This window comes from Canis lupus, chromosome 24, assembly GCF_003254725.2.
Source record: "Canis lupus dingo isolate Sandy chromosome 24, ASM325472v2, whole genome shotgun sequence".
Classification (NCBI taxonomy): Eukaryota; Metazoa; Chordata; class Mammalia; order Carnivora; family Canidae; genus Canis; species Canis lupus.
In genome coordinates, this window is record NC_064266.1 from 24,613,803 (window position 1) to 24,632,667 (window position 18,865).

General features: G+C 38.3%; 1 protein-coding gene across 19 annotated transcripts in view; it reads right to left on the reverse strand.

Annotated features, from left to right (window-relative positions):
- LOC112673874 (RNA-binding protein 12) overlaps positions 1-18,865 on the reverse strand; it is a 35,931-nt gene that overhangs the window by 12,672 nt on the left and 4,394 nt on the right. For 4 of the 19 annotated variants that reach the window (XM_025469864.3, XM_025469865.3, XM_025469862.3 and 1 more), the window contains 2 exons: positions 16,721-16,805; positions 8,947-14,018 (listed from right to left, as the gene is read on the reverse strand). The exons of 5 other annotated variants lie outside the window; for them this stretch is intronic. In XM_025469864.3, the coding sequence (XP_025325649.1) occupies positions 11,240-13,996 (2,757 nt within the window). In that variant the 5' untranslated portion in view covers positions 13,997-14,018; positions 16,721-16,805 and the 3' untranslated portion in view covers positions 8,947-11,239. Of the gene's footprint in view, positions 1-8,946; positions 14,019-16,720; positions 16,806-18,865 lie in introns of those variants that run through there. 10 more of the 19 variants (XM_025469868.2, XM_025469873.3, XM_049100615.1 and 7 more) reach the window with 7 other exon arrangements.

The window sequence follows — 18,865 nt, forward strand, 5'->3', positions numbered from 1 at the left end:
GTACTATAGTCATAACCTTCTTCCCTGAAGAACTCTCCTTCTTATCTCCAACAGCAACGTGATGTAGTGAGCAAGAGTATGGGTTTTGCAGTAAAGTGACCAGGCTCCAAATACTGGCCTTACTTCTCTCCCTAACCACAATGAGATACTACTATACACTCCCACCAGAATGATGTCCTACCTATGTAACAGGCAGATTACTAAGCCTCAGAGTAAAGTGGAGGATATTACCTTTTTGGGAAGATTTATATAATGTATGCAAGGTGCTTCACAGTCTGGAACTATTATTACCAATAAGTGTTACCTATTATTATCCTTCAAGCCTAAATCTCATATGCTCTCTTTTTCCCAGTATCTCCACCACTCAACAATTTCTCTCTCTGGACTACTGTACTCAATCCAAACCAAACTGTATTGTCAGTTTCCAGCTCGTCTGTCTGTAAAATAACATCTTTCGAACAAACACTGCTTCAGCATCTCTTATATTTCACACAGCATAGACCTAAACCACATGATAGCAATGCAAAGCACCTTGAGGGAGCCTTGCAACAGTGTGCTGGAGCAGGCTTGTATGGTTTGCAAGAGACAACTGTTAAATATTAAGTAATTTTGTAAATGAATTTGGTAAAGTTTTAAACCACAAATTGGGCAAATTCTAAAAATTATAGTTCCCCTTCCACAACTACCCGGTTTACCTTTGTTGACAGGGAACCCCACTTTGCCAAGAGAGTAACCTGTCCATTTTCTATGGCATCCCCTCCCCTGTCTTAGAGTCGAACTCTGCTCTTCATAAATCCAAGAAAAGATCTCTTCTCCTGGATCCAATTCAGTGCCACTGGAGCTGAAACTCAGTGGTCTTTCATGCTTAGGTATTACACTACCCACTTCCCTTCCCAAAAGCGTAACAAAGAAAGGAACCGGAACCAGCCTTCAATCCCATTTCCAGGCCTTGAAGAATAGAGCACCAAAATGTCTGGGTGGCAGGATCACTCCTTCAACGAACCAAAGCCATGCTCACACTCCTGTTGCCTACCTTGACACGCTGGAGCAGCTCAGATGCTCGATCAAGTCTTGAAAACCAATTAGGAAATTTTCCACAGGCTTCCAATGGGCAGAACACCACCCACGAAATACTCGTTTTCCCTTCAGATTGAAAAGATGAACTATGCCAATCACCACTATTTCTTTCCTTCTCTGCCTCCTCAAGGACATGGATAAGGTTGTCAGTCTTTCTTTACCCCTGTTTCTCCCTCTATAACTCAGAGACTCCCCAAATTTAAGTTAGCAGTCCCAAACAACACAGTCCTCATAGGTCACGAACTGAACCAAATATATAAATCCTTACTATAAAGCTGTACTTACTTATTTATTCATACACATGACTACAGGCTACAAAAATTGTTTAAAACTATAATTTTAAAGAATAATTTGGTTTAGATCCATCTAAGAGTCTGGCTACCACTGTATTTGGGAATACTCTAAAGCTTAAAATGTGAATGTCACACAAAAAGTGTGAAGTAGGAAAGTACGGTACATAAATGGTCAGTTTCCCATCCTGCTGTATTCAATGAAGGTAAAAAATGTCTGGAAGTCAAACTACAACATCCTCAAAAGACTTACTCAAAGTTGAACAAATACAACCTGTGTCCAAGTCTTCAAAGAGAAATCTAGCTTAGGAACCAATTGGATTTGGGGAAAGCAGCAAACTGAGGAAGAACACATGGCCTTCAAGCATGGTAGGACCATACTGGAGTGGGAGTTTTTCTCTACCCTAGGACTCTGAATGTGTTTACACGAAGCCTCCACCTGCCTACTTCGAAATAAACACTGGCATATTGGAACAATACCAGAATCCCTTCCCCAGCAGGCCCCAGACCCAAAAGAAGAGTGCTGCCAGTGGCCTCCCCCATTTTCTCCCAAAAGTCCGAGAGAGGCAATGGTTGAAGGTGCTCTGCCTCTAGAATCATGCAGGCAGCCTATGATTGAATAATCTCTGCTTACCCTTACTATTAATGAGACTTTAAGCAAGTCTTTGCTTCTCTTCCCCTGGACTTCCCCACTTCTAAGATGGGGAAAATAATAGTGTCAACTTTACAGAGTTATCATGAGGATGAAATAAGGCCAACCATGCAAAGTACCCCCTGCCTGACACTAACAGAGTAATTGCTCAATAATGTGTTAAATGCTCTTCTCAGTAATCATAAATGGATCTTTTTGTGGTACCATTTTCTACTTGTTGGTTTATGAGACAACCAAGAAAAATGTCAGGTCTATCTGCTCTAGAGGACCCAACTGGCAGAAATGAAGACCCTACTTTTCTCTCCTAATGAAATTCTCAAACTTCAGTGTGAGACTGTCATCACACTCAGAAAAAGCATCAGAGCAGTAACTAGACCAAAATTTTGAGTTCCACTGGCTTTTCTGTAGTTTAAGGTTCCAATTACCTATAAACTTCCATAAAGAATCAATTGTCTGGGTTTACAGAATCACAGAAGCTTAAAATCGGGCATAATGAGATCTATTTTAATCTCATTGTGTAAAACACTGAGACCAGAGAAAGGAAATGACTAGTCCTGGGTCATATACTAACTAATGAACTACAACTCTGAGAATATGATTTGTTCCATCCACTTTAGCAGCAGCTCAGATTTTGTAATCCAGTCCAATCTGAAATGCACCTGGCCACTCCACATGAGCAGTGAGGCTCATGTGGCCTCTTTCCATGGCCTACACCAACTAGCTTTATACTAGATGGAAATAATTCTGCATCTACCACATGTTGCCCCTATTTGTCTGTCAGGGCAGAAATAGAGGAACTGATGGACTTCACATGTATAGGACTAGAATTTAAGTTTATTCAAAAGAATAAACACACTGCAAACAAAGTAGAACTTAGCTCAGGAAATTGTGATTTACATCAAAATTTTCAGAGAATAACTACTAGACAGTCTATTCTGCCCACAGTCTGCCCTGCTGGAATCTATATTCCTTTAATCTAACTTATTTTAACAAGACCCCTGCCTATTACCTGCAGAGTGTAGAAGACAACAGTACTGATCACCTTCCTGAGCATCTCCAGGGCAAGGATATCAACAAGAGCATATCACACATTCCAGTGTGAAATGTGATCTATGGCATAAAGGAGCCAAGTGAAAAGCAGCAGACCAGAGCCTTGGGACAAGAAATCTACCTACTGTTCATAGTCGGAGTCCCTCTTACTGGAATAGATGCACTTGGGATATAAGGAAGGTCTTAAGATGGGTCGTTCTTCAGAACTTGTTTGTTAGGGAAGTTGAGAAATAAAAGAGGGTTTGAACATAAGGAAATTGCATTACAGACACACGCTGACCTGTCCACTTGTGACTGTAGATGGGGTGAAGGGCAGGGGTTGGCAGGGGGTGGGGAAGATTCTAGTTCTGCTGGATTCTGGTGGATTAGTAATTTTACAATATCTAACACCCAGTTAGCCAGTGAAAGAGGTAACTATAGCAAGTTAATTGCTTTAAAAAAAAGCTGCTAACATAACAAGAAGGGGAAAGGTTAGGAGGAATGCAACAAAATTCAAATACTCATTAGAAACAGCTGAAAGAGGCAGTACAGTGAAAAAACAAATGATAGAGGGTAACTTTCCTTATATTCTAAATCTGTACAAGTGGATATTGAGCACTTGAAATATGCTTACTTCAAATCACAATGTGATGTAAAATATACATTTAAAACAGTACCAAAAAATCTCTCAATAATTTTATACAGTGTATACTGAAATAGTTAATATTTCAGACATACTGGGCTAAAATATATTGCTAATTTCACTTATTTCTTTTTACTTTTCTCATAGCTACTAGATAAAGTGACTCTTATTTCTACTGGTCAGTGTTGCCTAACATGGGGATCTCCAAAGATCCGATGGGGAAGAGGAAATTTTCCGTTGCTCTGTGAATCTAGAATTGTGCAGTTCAATACAGGAGCCACTAGCCACATGTGGCTTTTTAAATTTAATAGCAGCTACAGTGGCGGGGTGCCTGGGTGGCTATCAGTTAAGGATCTGACTCTTGCCTTTGGCTCAGGTCATGAACTCAGGGTCATGAGATTTAGCTCCAAGTCCTAGTCTCACTCAGTGTGGAGTCTGCTTGAGATTCTCTCTGCTGCTGCCCCAGCTCATGTGCTCTCTCTCAAAATAAATATTTTAAAAAACAGCAGCTACAGTGGCTAATTAATGTGAATACAGAGGAGAATACTTCCACTGGAAAAAATTCTACTGGAATAGTGCTGTCCTAGAAGAATGAGAAAAGAGGTGGATGTTTTATACAGAAAAACTAAAACTCTATCAAATCAAAGCAAGACTAGAAAATAATGAATTTCAGATAGTGGACTGTGTAAGTGGTGAAATTGATGGGGAAGTTCACTTAATTCTGGAGTATTTATCAATGTCTTATTAGGCCGTTTATTAGTAGTAGTATACGGTAGCTAGTCAAAAGGTCATTAAAAAAATAAAAAGGTTCTATTCCTCTGGTAGGTCAGGACACCCCTAGTACAACCCTCACTTGCCATCTTACTGACCATTCATCAGCTCAGTCACGCCACTCAGGCTACACTATTATGGTACAACTTTAAGAGCTTCCAGGACAAACACCATTTTAGGTAGTGCCACTTTGTTCCCTCACACTATTAAACATTTCATTTTACTAAGTTAACATATTGTGTTACCAAAAACCTGTTAGAGATCATTCCTTCCCTCAGCTTACACACAAGGCTTCCATTATACTTGTTTCAGTCTGACAATTTAGCAACTGGCCGGGAAACCCTTATCCATTCAGTTCCTGTAGGACATGAGTGTACCTTGTACATCCACAAGTACAACCAAGCACTTACTTGTACAATTTAAAACCTTAGGTCTTTAAGAAGAGGCATCTTATTTTGATTCCTTTTCTACCACAGCATGGAAGTGCTGGGTTTATGAATATTGTTCAAAAAATTTAGTTAGCCATTACTGCTATGGCTAAGCTGATTATCTACGTGAAACTGTTTTAAAAGCTTGGAGGCAACAGACATTTCCAATTCCAACCTGTCAATTCAGTGGTCATAGAAGCAAAGATAATTGGCAGTTATCTACTTCAGAAAGTAAGAGCTCCATTAGTCTTTCCACTTTAGCCAGATTAATAGCAGAAGAGCTCTGCTGGTCCCATAGGCCCACGCCACAGAAGGAAGTTATATATAAAGGATGTGGCCATCTCTGTACAGCAACACAATATGTGGGGGAGTATAGTGGAGGACGGTATTAACTCACATCCAAGTGGAACAAAAGAAAAATGAAATCAGCAAGAGCACCAGTTAATATGATTTAAGATTCTGTAAGTAGCTGAATTTCTTTACCCTTAAGCCTTCCCCACTCTGCAAGGACTAACAGGTGACTTATGGTAGCACAATGTGGTGGTTATATCCAGCATGTTACACAAAAGCTTAAGTGACAAATCTTATTCACTAATCAAAAGCTGTGAGTGAATTCACATTCCCCACTCCAAGTTTGGAGGCTAGGCCACATAGATAGCAGTGAGAAACTCACAAGCCCTGGTTACCACCAGACTTACTACTATAAACAGGTAAACTGGCAGCATCAGAATGGAGAGGGAATGAAACACTAAGTAAGGGGCAGCCTGTTTGAATATATATAGCACAGCTCACTCCTTAGAGTGTGTTATGCTTCTTCAACATCTGATTCTGTTCATATTGAATTATGTTCTCTTGCTGGTCATGGCTCTATTTTCCCCCAATCGTCACCTCCTCCTTTTCTCAATATGAAATAGCAAGCCACTGACTGACCAGGAAAAAGGATTTGAAATATTAGCTACCAAAATCAGAATCCAGATGTCTGGTATAGTTGGGATGCCAATTCATTTAACCCTCAACTGGTGTTTCCTTAGTCTCTAGGACTTAACTATCAACATTTTCACTAGAGGAAGGTAAATGGGCCTCTCAGAATTAAAAGATAATGGTTAATGAGATTTTCCCAGCACTATTTCCTGCCCCCAGATTTTTAGAGTGCTGCCCCTCTGCCCTTGGGCTAAAATGCTTTCATCAAGTAGCTTTTTTGCCCCTTCTGGATTCTTCAGTAGTAGAGCAATACGTAGAAAAGTAGTGCCACCTTAGTTGCTTGTTGTTAGTTATGTTGATCCAGAAAAGTAGTCATATTCTAAGATGCTTGTGAGATCCTCTGGCACAAAGTAGCATGAGGCAACAAGAAAAAATCCAGGAACAGCGCAATAAAGAGTAACATTGACATGAACAGGCACCATTAAGAGATAAACTTGCTCATACTGTTGAACAGAAGGGTTTTTCCAGAAAAGTCACTACAGCATCAGAGAACTGTGCCACCACCAGAACACACTCTTTCCAGAACATTTAGATTAAGTCAATGTAATCTATCAGATTTTATACTAAAAAGATGAAACTGAAATCAAGCAAAATTTTTAATTAAAAAGGATAATCAGGGATCCCTGGATGGCGCAGCGGTTTAGCGCCTGCCTTTTGCCCGGGGCGTGATCCTGGAGACCCAGGATCGAATCCCACATCCGGCTCCCGGTGCATGGAGCCTGCTTCTTCCTCTGCCTATGTCTCTGCCTCTCTCTCTCTCTCTCTCTGTGACTATCATAAATAAATTAAAAAAAAAAAAAAAAAAGGATAATCATAAGTTTGGCCTCTACCATACTGCATAAAAGCTCTACTTTTGGGGGGCAAGGAGAATGGTGGCAATGCACAGAACTGATAAACCATTTCTTGTTGTAAAACACTGGAAAGCAGACAACAATCAATTAAAGTAAGAGTTTTCTCCTGAGCAAGAAAATGAAACATATTATTAGCATACAGTCTATCCTTTTAAAATGGTAAAGGCCATTCTGGATATCTGTAGGCAGCTGATTTCACTCTGTGATTTTTCAAATGCTTACTTAGTTAAAACCTTCATTTCAGAAGAGTTCAGCAACCACCTGGAATTAAGTATGTTAAATCTAACCCCCTCTAAAACAACCTGGGTATTGAACTCAAATACAGGCTAAAAACTCTTTCATAATAAAGGTAAAAGTTGTGTTTTTCACGAGCTTTGGTTAAAAAGAATAGCCCACTAATTTCTCTGCAACTCCAATCGAGATTTTTTTTTTTAAAGGACTCCAGAGTTCATGGAAACTTTCCATTCGTTTTTTTTTTTTTTTTTTTAGCAGTTGAACAAATGTGGAAGGGACAAAACCAGAGCATCAGTGTCAGAAAGCAGCAATATTTTTGATTCCTGTCCCCTCTTCCCCACCTCAAAATACCTCACATACTAATGCAAGAATCAGTAAACAAATAAGGAAAGCTTTAGAAGTATGTGCAATTGACAATGTATTCTGAAGATTTCTTTTCCCGTTTCTTAGTCAGTTTTTAAAAAAAGACAACTCACGGCCCCCTTCAAGACACCTTCTGTAAAAAGGAGCACCTGGTTTCTGGTTCTTTCTGAGTCCACATAACGAAGTGGATTGCTAGCGAAGCACACAAGATAAAAGTCTGAAAAGGTGGATACCACAGATTTGACCTAGAATCAAGTTTCCTCCCTGCCGTTCCAGGTATCTTCTTTCCACACTTCAGCATTAGCAGACATAAGCAACAATGGTTACCTCCAAGATCGCCAAATTCACCTTTCCAAAGGCACAAAACATTTATAAGGAGTTTAAAAAACAAAACCAACAAAAAACCTGATGGTATAGCTGAATAGAGTACTCTTGTGTAAAGCATTAAAAGCATCAGCCTTTTATTTTGTGACAAGTTTATTGAACAGTATTCAAGACTTCATCTTTATAGACAAAACCTCTGCTGAATGATGCCAAGGCAGTATTTGCTGGCAATGTTGTATGGCCATACTGGCAATGAATTATCTTATTGTGTTTGGTTTTAAAACTTGGGACTACAGTAGAATTGCCAGTAAAACTATTTAAACGTGGTAATTTTCAAAGAGTGGGAAGTTTTAAAAGTGATCACTGCCAGAAACTCCTTACAGATTTAACTAGCAGCAATTTTACAGTTTCTTTACTTATTTTTAAGTGTTCTTGAAATTGATGAGTGGAATTATTTTTAAAGACTTGACCCACACCTGTACACAATGACAGAATCCAATAAAAAGGACTTTGAGTTTGATTAAGGCTTTCATGGATCCTTATTTTATCCAAGGTATGTTTGCTTATGTCCATACACAGCCCTAGATTTTCATCCGGTGGGTTAAAACTGACCTAATTACACTCTCTGAAATTCTGAATAAAAAGTTCCCTAAAGAAATCTTCACGGTTGATGCTTTGACAACTCGGTTGATGCTTTGACAACTCGGAGCACAAAGCTAGAACTACATTTCACTTAACAATGTTGCATTTTTTTAAAAGCCACTAATAATTGTACATCCAAACTACAGTATTAAACACAGAATACACCTCCAAATTTTGCTTGTAAACTAAATGTTTCACTGAAGTTCAGAAAAAGTTTACAAATTTGCTTATTTATAAAATACATTTCGTAGATTTCTCTAATCCTTTAAACTTAAAAAAAAAAAAAAATACCAGAAACACCCCAGCAAGAGGGTGGGAGGAATTAAACCTAATGGAAAAGATTCTCCTCCATTCATGTCAGTCACCAAAAGACAAAATTTACACATAAAATTGAAAATATCATGATTGTGTTTACAAATGCACACAACTTTGAGCGAAGCTTTACAAATCCTTCATACCATACAAAGCAAATGAGAAAATAAATTCATTTTCACCCCAAACCTAGTTCTTCTGAGAAAATTCGCAGGAAGAGAGGTATGAGTGATTTCACAGAATATATTTTCAAGTAATTTTTTTAAAACTCAAACTCCAATGCCCAGAACAAGATGAACAGTATGCTTAGAAGTTAGCACTATATTAATAAGTCTCAGATACACAAAAATCAAGTTCCAGAGGGCAAAGCATTTAATTACATTTCACAACGAGAAGCACTGTTGTGACTCAACCAAATATAAACATAGTTCTCTCCAATTTCTACACAAACCACTATTTTCTTACTTTATTTAATTTGATGAACAATGAAATCAAGTTTTCCTTTTCAGCATTTATCTAAGATGTAGAAATAACAAAGTAGTTGCAATAAAGTATATGAAATATTTAATAAGATTGTACGAACATATAACCAAAATAAACTGTGAAAAAAGATAAAAGGCTTTCCATCTTCAAACAACCCATTTTTCTAAAATGAAAATAGTCAGCTCTCCAATGGGGAAAATAATCTGCAGTTGAAATAAGACTCCCAAGCAGCGCTGAAGTTTTCTGCACTTGATCTTTGGAATGAGAAATGATTACTTAACAGAAAACTTAAATTGAATAGCATATATAAACATCATATTGCTTTTTTAGTTGAAGAGGCAGTATCTTAGTGATCTGTCAAAGCAAATTTGTATTCATGAATTGTCAAAAGACCCACAACACAGCCATGTCTTCTTTGAAAGTCTAAACAATCCTTTCCCTAAACAAAAAATCCTGTACTGTCAATCCTCTAAGATTGTAGTGATGAAAAGGCTTTCTAAATCTTATCACGCAAATGAAACTGCTGCCACTCTTAACTCTAATACGCGAGACGCTGTATTTCAGTGTTCCACTGACTTGCAACACCAAAAAGGCACTATTTTTTTTTAATAGGAAATACTTCTTTTAAAAGGCTGACCCCTTTGTAAGTACATGGATTTGCAGGAAATGTTGGGGATGTTTCAAACCAAGACAGAGGCCCGTGTAAAAGACAAAAATTGTTTTTCATGATATCTCATCAATCTCCCATTCCATATGTTTATAATATAATGTGACATATCTTTAGAGCATTTTAACGAAGAAGGAAAGTAACCATAAGTAGAGCCTTTTGTAGCAGTGAGCAGGATGTTGTAAGGCAAATGTTTTCATGACAAGGACACTTACCAACCAGAACCCATGTGGTCCTCCTGCCTTAGTGTCCTGAATGCCAAAGAAGAGTATGAAAGGGCAAGGAGTCTCAATTCTCTCCCCTCTGGCAGCTGCACTTGTACTCTATATGAAGAATTTTTATGAACAGGCTCCTGATCGAACAACTAGACCAAAAAGCCTCCAAGTAACAGGATTAAATGCACATCTATGGAACGGCTTATTAATCTTTTATTCTCTAACACTACTGCTAACAGAGCTAACAATTTCAACTTCAGTTTTTAAAAAAACCTAGATATAATAATGCTCTTTCTTATAAATGGACCTTTTGTTTAGTTACAGGCCAAAATTTCACGTAAATTTGGGACAGAAGGAAATTGCCAGAACATCAGTCCATCATTGTACAGGACTTCAAATCTAGCATCTTAAACAATGATTATTAAAAGTGGTTTCTGGTTTTTGATGCCATCCAAACAACATGAACAATTTTTAAACTGACTAAACTAAAACATGGCGGTTAAACCAAAAAGGCTCTGGTAGGTAGAGGACTCCGTATTTTATTTTTGTGGCAAAAGTTCTTATTTCACACAGTTTGAAGTGTGACATTAGAAATCAAAGTTCAAGGTTATAGCACAAACCAAGTGTGGAGTTTTATATTAAAACAACAACAACAAAACAATTCTGCTCATTTACAAATGAGTCAATTAGGCAAACAAAAAAGCAGCAACTTCAGAAGCAGGACTGTCTATACAGCAAGAACCCTCAAGAAGCAATAAAGGTACATACAGTGATCTGTATACAGAGATTTTATTCAATTTTAAAAGAAAATGAGGACTTTTAGACAAAGCTTTGACCCTATAACAAAGCAAATCTGTCCAGCTTTAAACCAAATTCCAAGAGTAGCCAACTTCTATTTTTCAGCAGCTGGCAAGAGCACCCTTAATGAGCTCTATTGACATTTCTATTTTCTTCATCCCATATGGTATAAAACGAAACCAATCTAGACTCCTTGATAAGCTTTATGCGGTCATTTGTGTTTTACAAATGGTTTCTCTAATGGTATGCCAAAATCATTTTTGTGTTCTCTCCAGACAGCTTTACTGTAACATACAGCAATATTTATCCTGGTAGTGAGTCTTCTGTAAACAGTCAACCAATACTCTATGTTATAGAAACCAATCTATATGCAATTGAAACAATCCACAGGTTCTAACCTGGAAATACTAGGAAAACAATCTGGATGCATTAATCACAGCACTATGAAGATCTACCCTCTAAAGAATTGATGTGAACAGCTACCCTAAGACAAGTTTTACTTTCCTTGAGCCTATAGGTCTGTCATTTAAGTCAATGACAGCAGCTGTGGCTTCATCCCGAGATTCGAAGGCCACCATGGCTTCGCCTGTGGGCATACCTTTTTCATTGTATTTTAAACACACTGAGCCGGGGATCACTTGATAGCCATAAAAGAAATCTAAAATCTCATCAATAGACACAGTAAAGGGCATATTCTGCACTTTAATTACTGTAGGTCCTGGTTTTCCAGAACTAGATCCAAAGCCAGGGGGTCCACCAATGTGAATTGGGCCAGGGCCAGGACCAGGGCCAGGCCCAAAGGCTGGTGGCCCACTCAAATGCCCAGGGGCACTTCCAAGACCAGGAGGGCCACTTCCAAAGCCCGGGGGGCCACCTAAACTACCAGGGCCATTTCCAAAATTCTGAGGGCCTCCTCCAAATCCTGGCCCACTTAAATTATTTGGTCCACTTCCAAAACCTGGAACATCCAGTCCTAGACCAGGCAAACCACTATTTCCAACTGAAGGCATACCAGGCCTAGCATCACCAAAGGCGCCTCCTAATCCTGGAGGAGGGAGTGGTGGCCCAAAGGCATTTGACCCACCAAAATTACCAGGAAAGTTAAATGGAGGCCCATTGTTGGCCTCCTTAGATCCTACAGTCAGGAAGGCATGCTCTTCACCTCCTGCACCAGGCATTCCGGCACCGGGCATTCCGGCACCAGGCATTCCGGGACCGGGCATTCCGGCACCGGGCATTCCCGCACCGGGCATTCCCGCACTGGGCATTCCCACACTGGGCATTCCTGGAACTGCAGGATTACCTGGCACAGGTATCTTTAACCCTTTTTTTCCTTGGGCAGGGGGATTTTTCTCAATCTCTCTCATATCTTCTAGAGTAACTACATGAACAAAAGCTTCTCTCCCATTAAGTTTTTTACGGTGTAAGCGTTCAGACTTACGTGCATCATCTTCATTTTTAAACTGAACCAATGCCTGTCCTAGACCTTGCCCATTGTTATCAACAAGAACATGTACAGCATTTTCATCCACTGGGATTCCTTCTAGGAACTGAAGAACATCCATCTTGGTAATGCTGAATGGAATATTTGTTATGTGAGCACAGACTTTGGCAGAGCTGACATCCCCCTCCGGATTTAACATCATTTCTCTCTGGTCATAGCTGAAGTTCTGCAGTCTTTTACGAATCATATCTATCTTTTCTAGCATACCTTTCTTAGTAATTGGATGCACTTGAATAAAGCGATTGCCCATGTATTGTTTATGACGACACAGAGCAGCCTTATAGTCAGCCTCATTCCTGAACTCTACAAAGCCTTCACCAGTTGCTTTCCCATTGGGTCCATAAGCAATATAAATACTATCTTCCACAATATCCAACTTTTTAAAAAAATCAATGACATGTTTGTTTTCTGCTTCAAATGGTAGCCCTTTCAAGTAAACACAAAAACCAGCCTCGTGTGGTGATCTTGACCTTGACCTTTTCTGCCCACTGGGCGATTTTGACCTGGGAAGTGTCTGAGGAGGGGGATGGGTTTGTCCAGAAGGTCCTATACTTTGCTTAAAAGTGATATGGCCTCCAGCAGCTACCCACTGTCTTTCTGTGGCAGGACTAACTTCCACATAGCGTTGAATCATCAGCATTCTGTTTCGTTTCAAAGCTTCAAATGTATCTTGAGGGGAGAGAAACTTAACCAATCCGTTCCCATTATTTCGACCTACATGATCTTTCAACAAATGCACTGCATCAACACGGAGCCCATGGAAAAAATCTCTGACATCATTTTCCATTGCAGAAAAGGGCATTCCATGCACACTGACATACAGATCATCAGGGTTGATGGGAAGTGGTTTCACACTGCTTTGAGAATTCATCTGGATAGGGTTAACAGGATTCAACGGACCCAGAAACACAGGGTTCAGGTTATTGTTCAGATTCATAGGTGCTCCAGAACCATTCATTCCAGCAGGCAGAGGTGCCACAGGTGGCGGGTTCAAGGGTGGCATGCCAGACATGGGTGGCAGTGGGGTCATGGGTGGCACAGAAGGGACTGGGGGAATTGGGGGCACAGGAGGCACAGGAGGCAATGTAGGTACTGGAGGAGGAACTGGTATTGGGGGAATGGACGGCATTGGTGGCAAAGATGGCATCGCTGGGATCGGAGGAATTGGTGGTGGCGGGACTGTGTTCATTGGAGACGCTGTGCTCGGAATGGTTGAGCTAAACGTTGGGCTCCCAAAAGAAGCCCCCATATTTGGAGGAGCCGTTCCTATGCTGGCTGTGGAAAATGTCTGAATGTTTTTGTTGCTTTCATGAACAGATGTGGCAGCAGTAACTACACTGGGTGAAGGATTATTAAAGTTAGGTACTGTTGTAGGCAAATTTACTCTGCCACTCATTCCTGAGCTAGGTGGCGGTCCTGATCTACTAGCATTTGCTGGTGGTATATCTAAGTTGGCAGTTTCAAAGCGCCTACGACTCAGTTCAATCATATTCTGCATTTCCGTTTTACTACTCAGCAAAAGTGTTACTTTTGACCCTTTAATTGTACCACCTGTGCGCATCATACCAAGCCTTGCATCTTCATCAGTGGCAAAAACGATGAAAGCCTCACCCAGTTCACCCCCTACAATATGCACGCCCCCATCAGGAATGGTCAATCCAGAGAAGAAGTGGCGAATGTCCATGGTCCCCGCCACAATTGGGAGACCTTGCAAACGGATGACCACAGCCATGCTGCGCTGAAACCACACACACCTGCAGATGAGAAAAGGCAACGGCCAGGTCAGACTCCTGTTTATCATACCAAGTTTTTAACTACAAGAATGACCAGCTACCTAATTAGGCCCTCAAATATTCCCTCAAACTATCCCAAGCAATGCAGGGTTTTTTTTTAATTTGAATATTCTAAAAACTGAACATTATGTGCCATTTACAATGTAAAACCTAGACAATTTCAACTTCCAAAAGGCATTAATTCTGTAAACAATTAGAAGTTCAGTCCCATGACTCAAAAGTTTCAGGGAAAAAAACCACCGTAAGAAAGTAGAGTCACCAATTACATCATTCAGACCACTAATTATTCAGTAAGATTTAAAAGAAATGTGCAAGTCAAATCAGGCCACAAAGTTGAATAATCTGCAGGGGAAAAACATGCAAAGAATCTATCAAAGTTAATATTTAAAAGTGGCTTAGCATTTTCCTTATAAATTTGACAACTTTGAAGAATTATCAGTGTCATTTTATATGACTCAATCTCAAAATGCAAAACAGAAACAGAAAACTGGAATACTAATGAATTACAAATACTTAACACTAAAGTAGATTCAAGTCTCAAATGAGAATGGATTCCATTATTTCAACCTAAAACTCTTCAATCTGCATTACAGCTCTATTAATTTAAACTATATATGCAATTACTTATTACAAACAAGGTTAATACATACTAAGAATCCAAAAGAAATACTGAATAGCCAAAACCTTAGTTATCTATATTCATCACTCCAAAAAGTAGAATCAGTTACAGTGCCATTCATCATAGCTGTTTTAATGAAAACTCAGATCCAATGACTCATTTCCAAACTCACCATTAAAACACACCCCCCCCCCCAAAAATGTCTCATTCTTCCCCCACAGAAAGCTGTTAACAAAAAAAGAATATTTTTTGGTTTTGCTTTTGTTTTAAAAAGAACTAGGGTATGAACTTTGTTCAGTGACTGCTATATAGTTTCTACTCAACAGAATTCCTGTGGAATTTCTGGGAGCTCACTGATCTCCTTAAAAAACAATCTATTCTGAGTTTTTCTTTTGGAGAAAAGTTTCTCCAAGATTTAAATAAAATTCCAGTATTTCAGTTCTTATGGCTTCCAAGAGTAAATGCAAGGGCAGTGCTTTGTAAAGTTATACAGAACAAATTATTGGCACTGGAAAAAAATATTAATTTGAAATTAATATGTTCAACACAGTGTTTTCCAAGCCATCTTAAAAATCAACTTTTAAATATAAACTAGCTCTGTGACCTCAGGAAAATTATAAATGAGTTGAATTTTGGTTTTATCACTTCTCAAACAGGAACATTAAAAGAGCAAAGCTTCCTGCTGCGAGCTCTAAGAATCCCATTAACTCCATGAAAGCAGTTTTTCAGTGTCAAATATTGTGTGAATACTAATTTGATACAACAAAATCTGTAATTTATCTCAACTATTATGACCGCTGTACACAAAGCAGAGATATATTGTTTGGCTTTGACAATTCTCTCACACACATACACAAAAATAAAAGCCACTTTCAAATCTAAGCCAGAAAGATAGACTGGCAAACAGAAAATGCTTTTTGTGAGACCATTATAAAACACCAGAAATTTGGGGGAGGAGAGAAGCCTTTCATTTTTGGTTTGCAAGTCAACAAGAAAAATTAATTACTAAACAAATAAATCACACCAACAAACTCTTTTCTCCTTATTTTTATTACTATTTAGCAGTCTATACAGAAGCTTATCCAGATTTCAAGTCATTAAATCAATTCTCATTCCTTACTATCTGTAGCATATTGGCTTCATGCAAAATTAAGATAGCATTCCTGTTCAACTTCAAAAAATGCTTATTTAATCACTACATGGGGGAAACATCATGGGTAACTAATCCAAGCACCCTAAATGACTTGAGAGATGTTAGTTTGCACTTGGACAGCAAAATGGGAATTTGATACAGTCCCAAGAACACAAAAATTAAACACAGGGCTAAAGTGACAAACACAGTAACTCTTCAAAAACAATCTGCTGCTAAGAGAAGAGATTTAGTGAAAGTCTGCACAAGGTACGTTCGAAAACATGATACTGAAAAATCTGCCCAGATTACCAGCTAGAAAAGGGTTGAGGATTAAACCAAAGAGCACAAGAGTTATTCATAAAGCCATCTAAAGAGAAAATGGTTTTAGGTTCTGAAAAAATATGAAATAAGATCTGCTATTCTGCTACTAAGTGCCTGTTTGACAGGTAAATCATTTCAACTATCTTCAGCCTACCTTTGTTACTTAACAAGAAGGTTAGATTCCAATCACTAAAGTTTCATCTCAAGTCAAAATAGGTACTCTAAAACATATGACCCGTTGTCTACAGCTATACCTCTAAGGAATATTTAAAAACCATACCAATAACAAGCACCTATATTTGCAATTAGTCTGGAATGCTACACTGAGGGGGAAAAAAAAAAACAGCATATTGCCTAATAATAAGGAATCAGCAGGAGAAATGGATCTATATAAAACTGAACCCTGAAGAAAGCGACAACTGTTCAAGGTACCCAGTCCACCCCACCCCCATCCCTCAGATAAGACTTAAAAAAAAAAAAGAAAAAAGAAAATACCCCACAATTCAGTTACTACACATATTTTCATGTTACTAAATAAGCTATCTCATTTTATTTTGTATAAAAACAAACCCTCTATTCAAAATCTCTTACCTGATAAAACAAGAGATGTATTTTCTTAACAAGAAGTAGAGGCCAAGGCAATCCTGTGGGCAACCAATTAAAACCAACTTTTAGACTGCAATAGAGAATAAACGGAGGCAAAAATCAATGCAGGAAACACAAAACAACACGCACAGGCCACACTGAACTGTACATTATGAAGGCGAGTCTGAAACCACCAGAATACTTCATTAGAATGCTTATTAAAAAAAAAAAAGAAAGAAAGAAAGAAAGAAAGATACACATGTACCAAGCAAAATCCCACTCATGTTACTTGGTATTGCTTTCAAATGTGAGTATCTCTCAAAACATTATATATTTACATACATCAAGAATGTGCCATAAATTAGTCCAAGAATGAATCAATTAAACACTAAAACAGTCATAAAGCTCAGATTCACACTGGTAATTACTTTTATCATTTGATGATTAAACCAGTCCAGAAAATTCCATTATACAAGTCCAACTACAACCTATTTCCTCAGGTCCCACCAAACGTTTGATGAAAAAGCACAAGTTCACACATAAACAGTTCCAAGACATGATAAAATCATCAATTCAAGAGTACTTATGGAAATTCTTGCAATTGCTCTTCCAAAATATCTCCCTTTGTACCAAATAGCATCAAGCACCAAGAAACATAAATGAAGCGAAATTTCAGGCTACAGCAATTAATTCCTATTTAAAACCACTGGGGTTCAAAATCTTAAGGAAAAGTGCTTTTTCTTCTAACACCAAAACTGTTCCAAGAAACTTGTTAAAAAAAAAAAAAAAAAAAAAAAAACCTAAAAATGTCTGGCATATTAAGAATAGTTCCCAAAGTAAAAACGAATCACTATCTCTTACTGAAATTTTTTCCAAACCGGTGAGGTTGTGAACAATTCACAAGCAATATAGAAGATCAAATGATTAGACAACTACATTAAAAAGATAATTTTTTTAATTCAGAGAAAGAGAAGAAAATCGTCACTGGTAAGTATGAAGATTACCAACAGAACACTATTTTAAAAATGCTCATTTTTAACTATCTTTCAAGTTCGAGATACCACCTGTGAGCTTAATATTCATCACTAACATATCAAAAAAATTTGTGTTAATCTCAACTTTTTCTAAAGGACAAGCTAAACATCTTCTAGACAACTACTCAAATTACTGCAGAGATTGTTTTGCCACAAAAGCTATGCACATATGTCACAAACAATGCTTTAAAAAGCCCAGAGCACTGTATTAAAACTTTTATACAATGTACAAATCAGTTCTAATTAGGTCTAAAGAGTTTTAAAACTCTTAAAAACTTCTAGGTAATTTTAGAAGTTTGTCTAACAGGTCACAAAGGGAAACATAAAACACAATAAAGCCTGCTTTAGGTAAAGGCTATGCTCAATGAGGAAGACCATGAATTTTTGCAATATTAATTTCTAAATGTGCAAGTTTGACTCTAACAGAACCAGAGTAATTTTCTAATTAAGCATTTATGATTAATAGATGATCCTCCACTGGAGATTCCAATTCAAAACGTCTGGTATGGGGCCCAAACATGTGCCCTGAAGGTAAGGGAAACAAGTTCCTCAGCCTCCTCCCTTCCAGACCCAAGAAGGTTCCATATGTCCATTTGGATAGGAACAAGTTCAGAGTCAGCCAGTTATGCCCAAAGGGAACACACTAGACCTACTATCAAAAATTTCTAAAGGGTTGCCAGAAATTACTATAACAAGAAGGAAAAGTCTCATTCCACAAGTTGAAAGGCCCAGCTGATTTCAGCAAATGCCTCATTCAAATTTTATGCTGTTCAATCTAAAGTACGAAATCAATCTGGAAATAAATTTGTGAAACTTTTCTATTTAAGCAAAGGGGAAAGCCCACATCAACCCATACCAAAGAAAAGTACCCAGAAAGTTCAGGCTAGAAGCTAGAACTTTACAACTCTTGGCGTTACACTTCTTCCTTCAAACAGACAAAGTAAATAGAAACCAAGAACTGAAGTACTTTTGTTCTCAACACTTCACTTTGTAAAGAGCACAATAATTTTATAGAAGCACCAATGTTTTCCAGGAACCGACTTATTCCTGTGTTCTAAATGTCAGCGAGCAATGGAACGTAGGATCCCAAAATGAAAAATCCACTACAACCACCTTA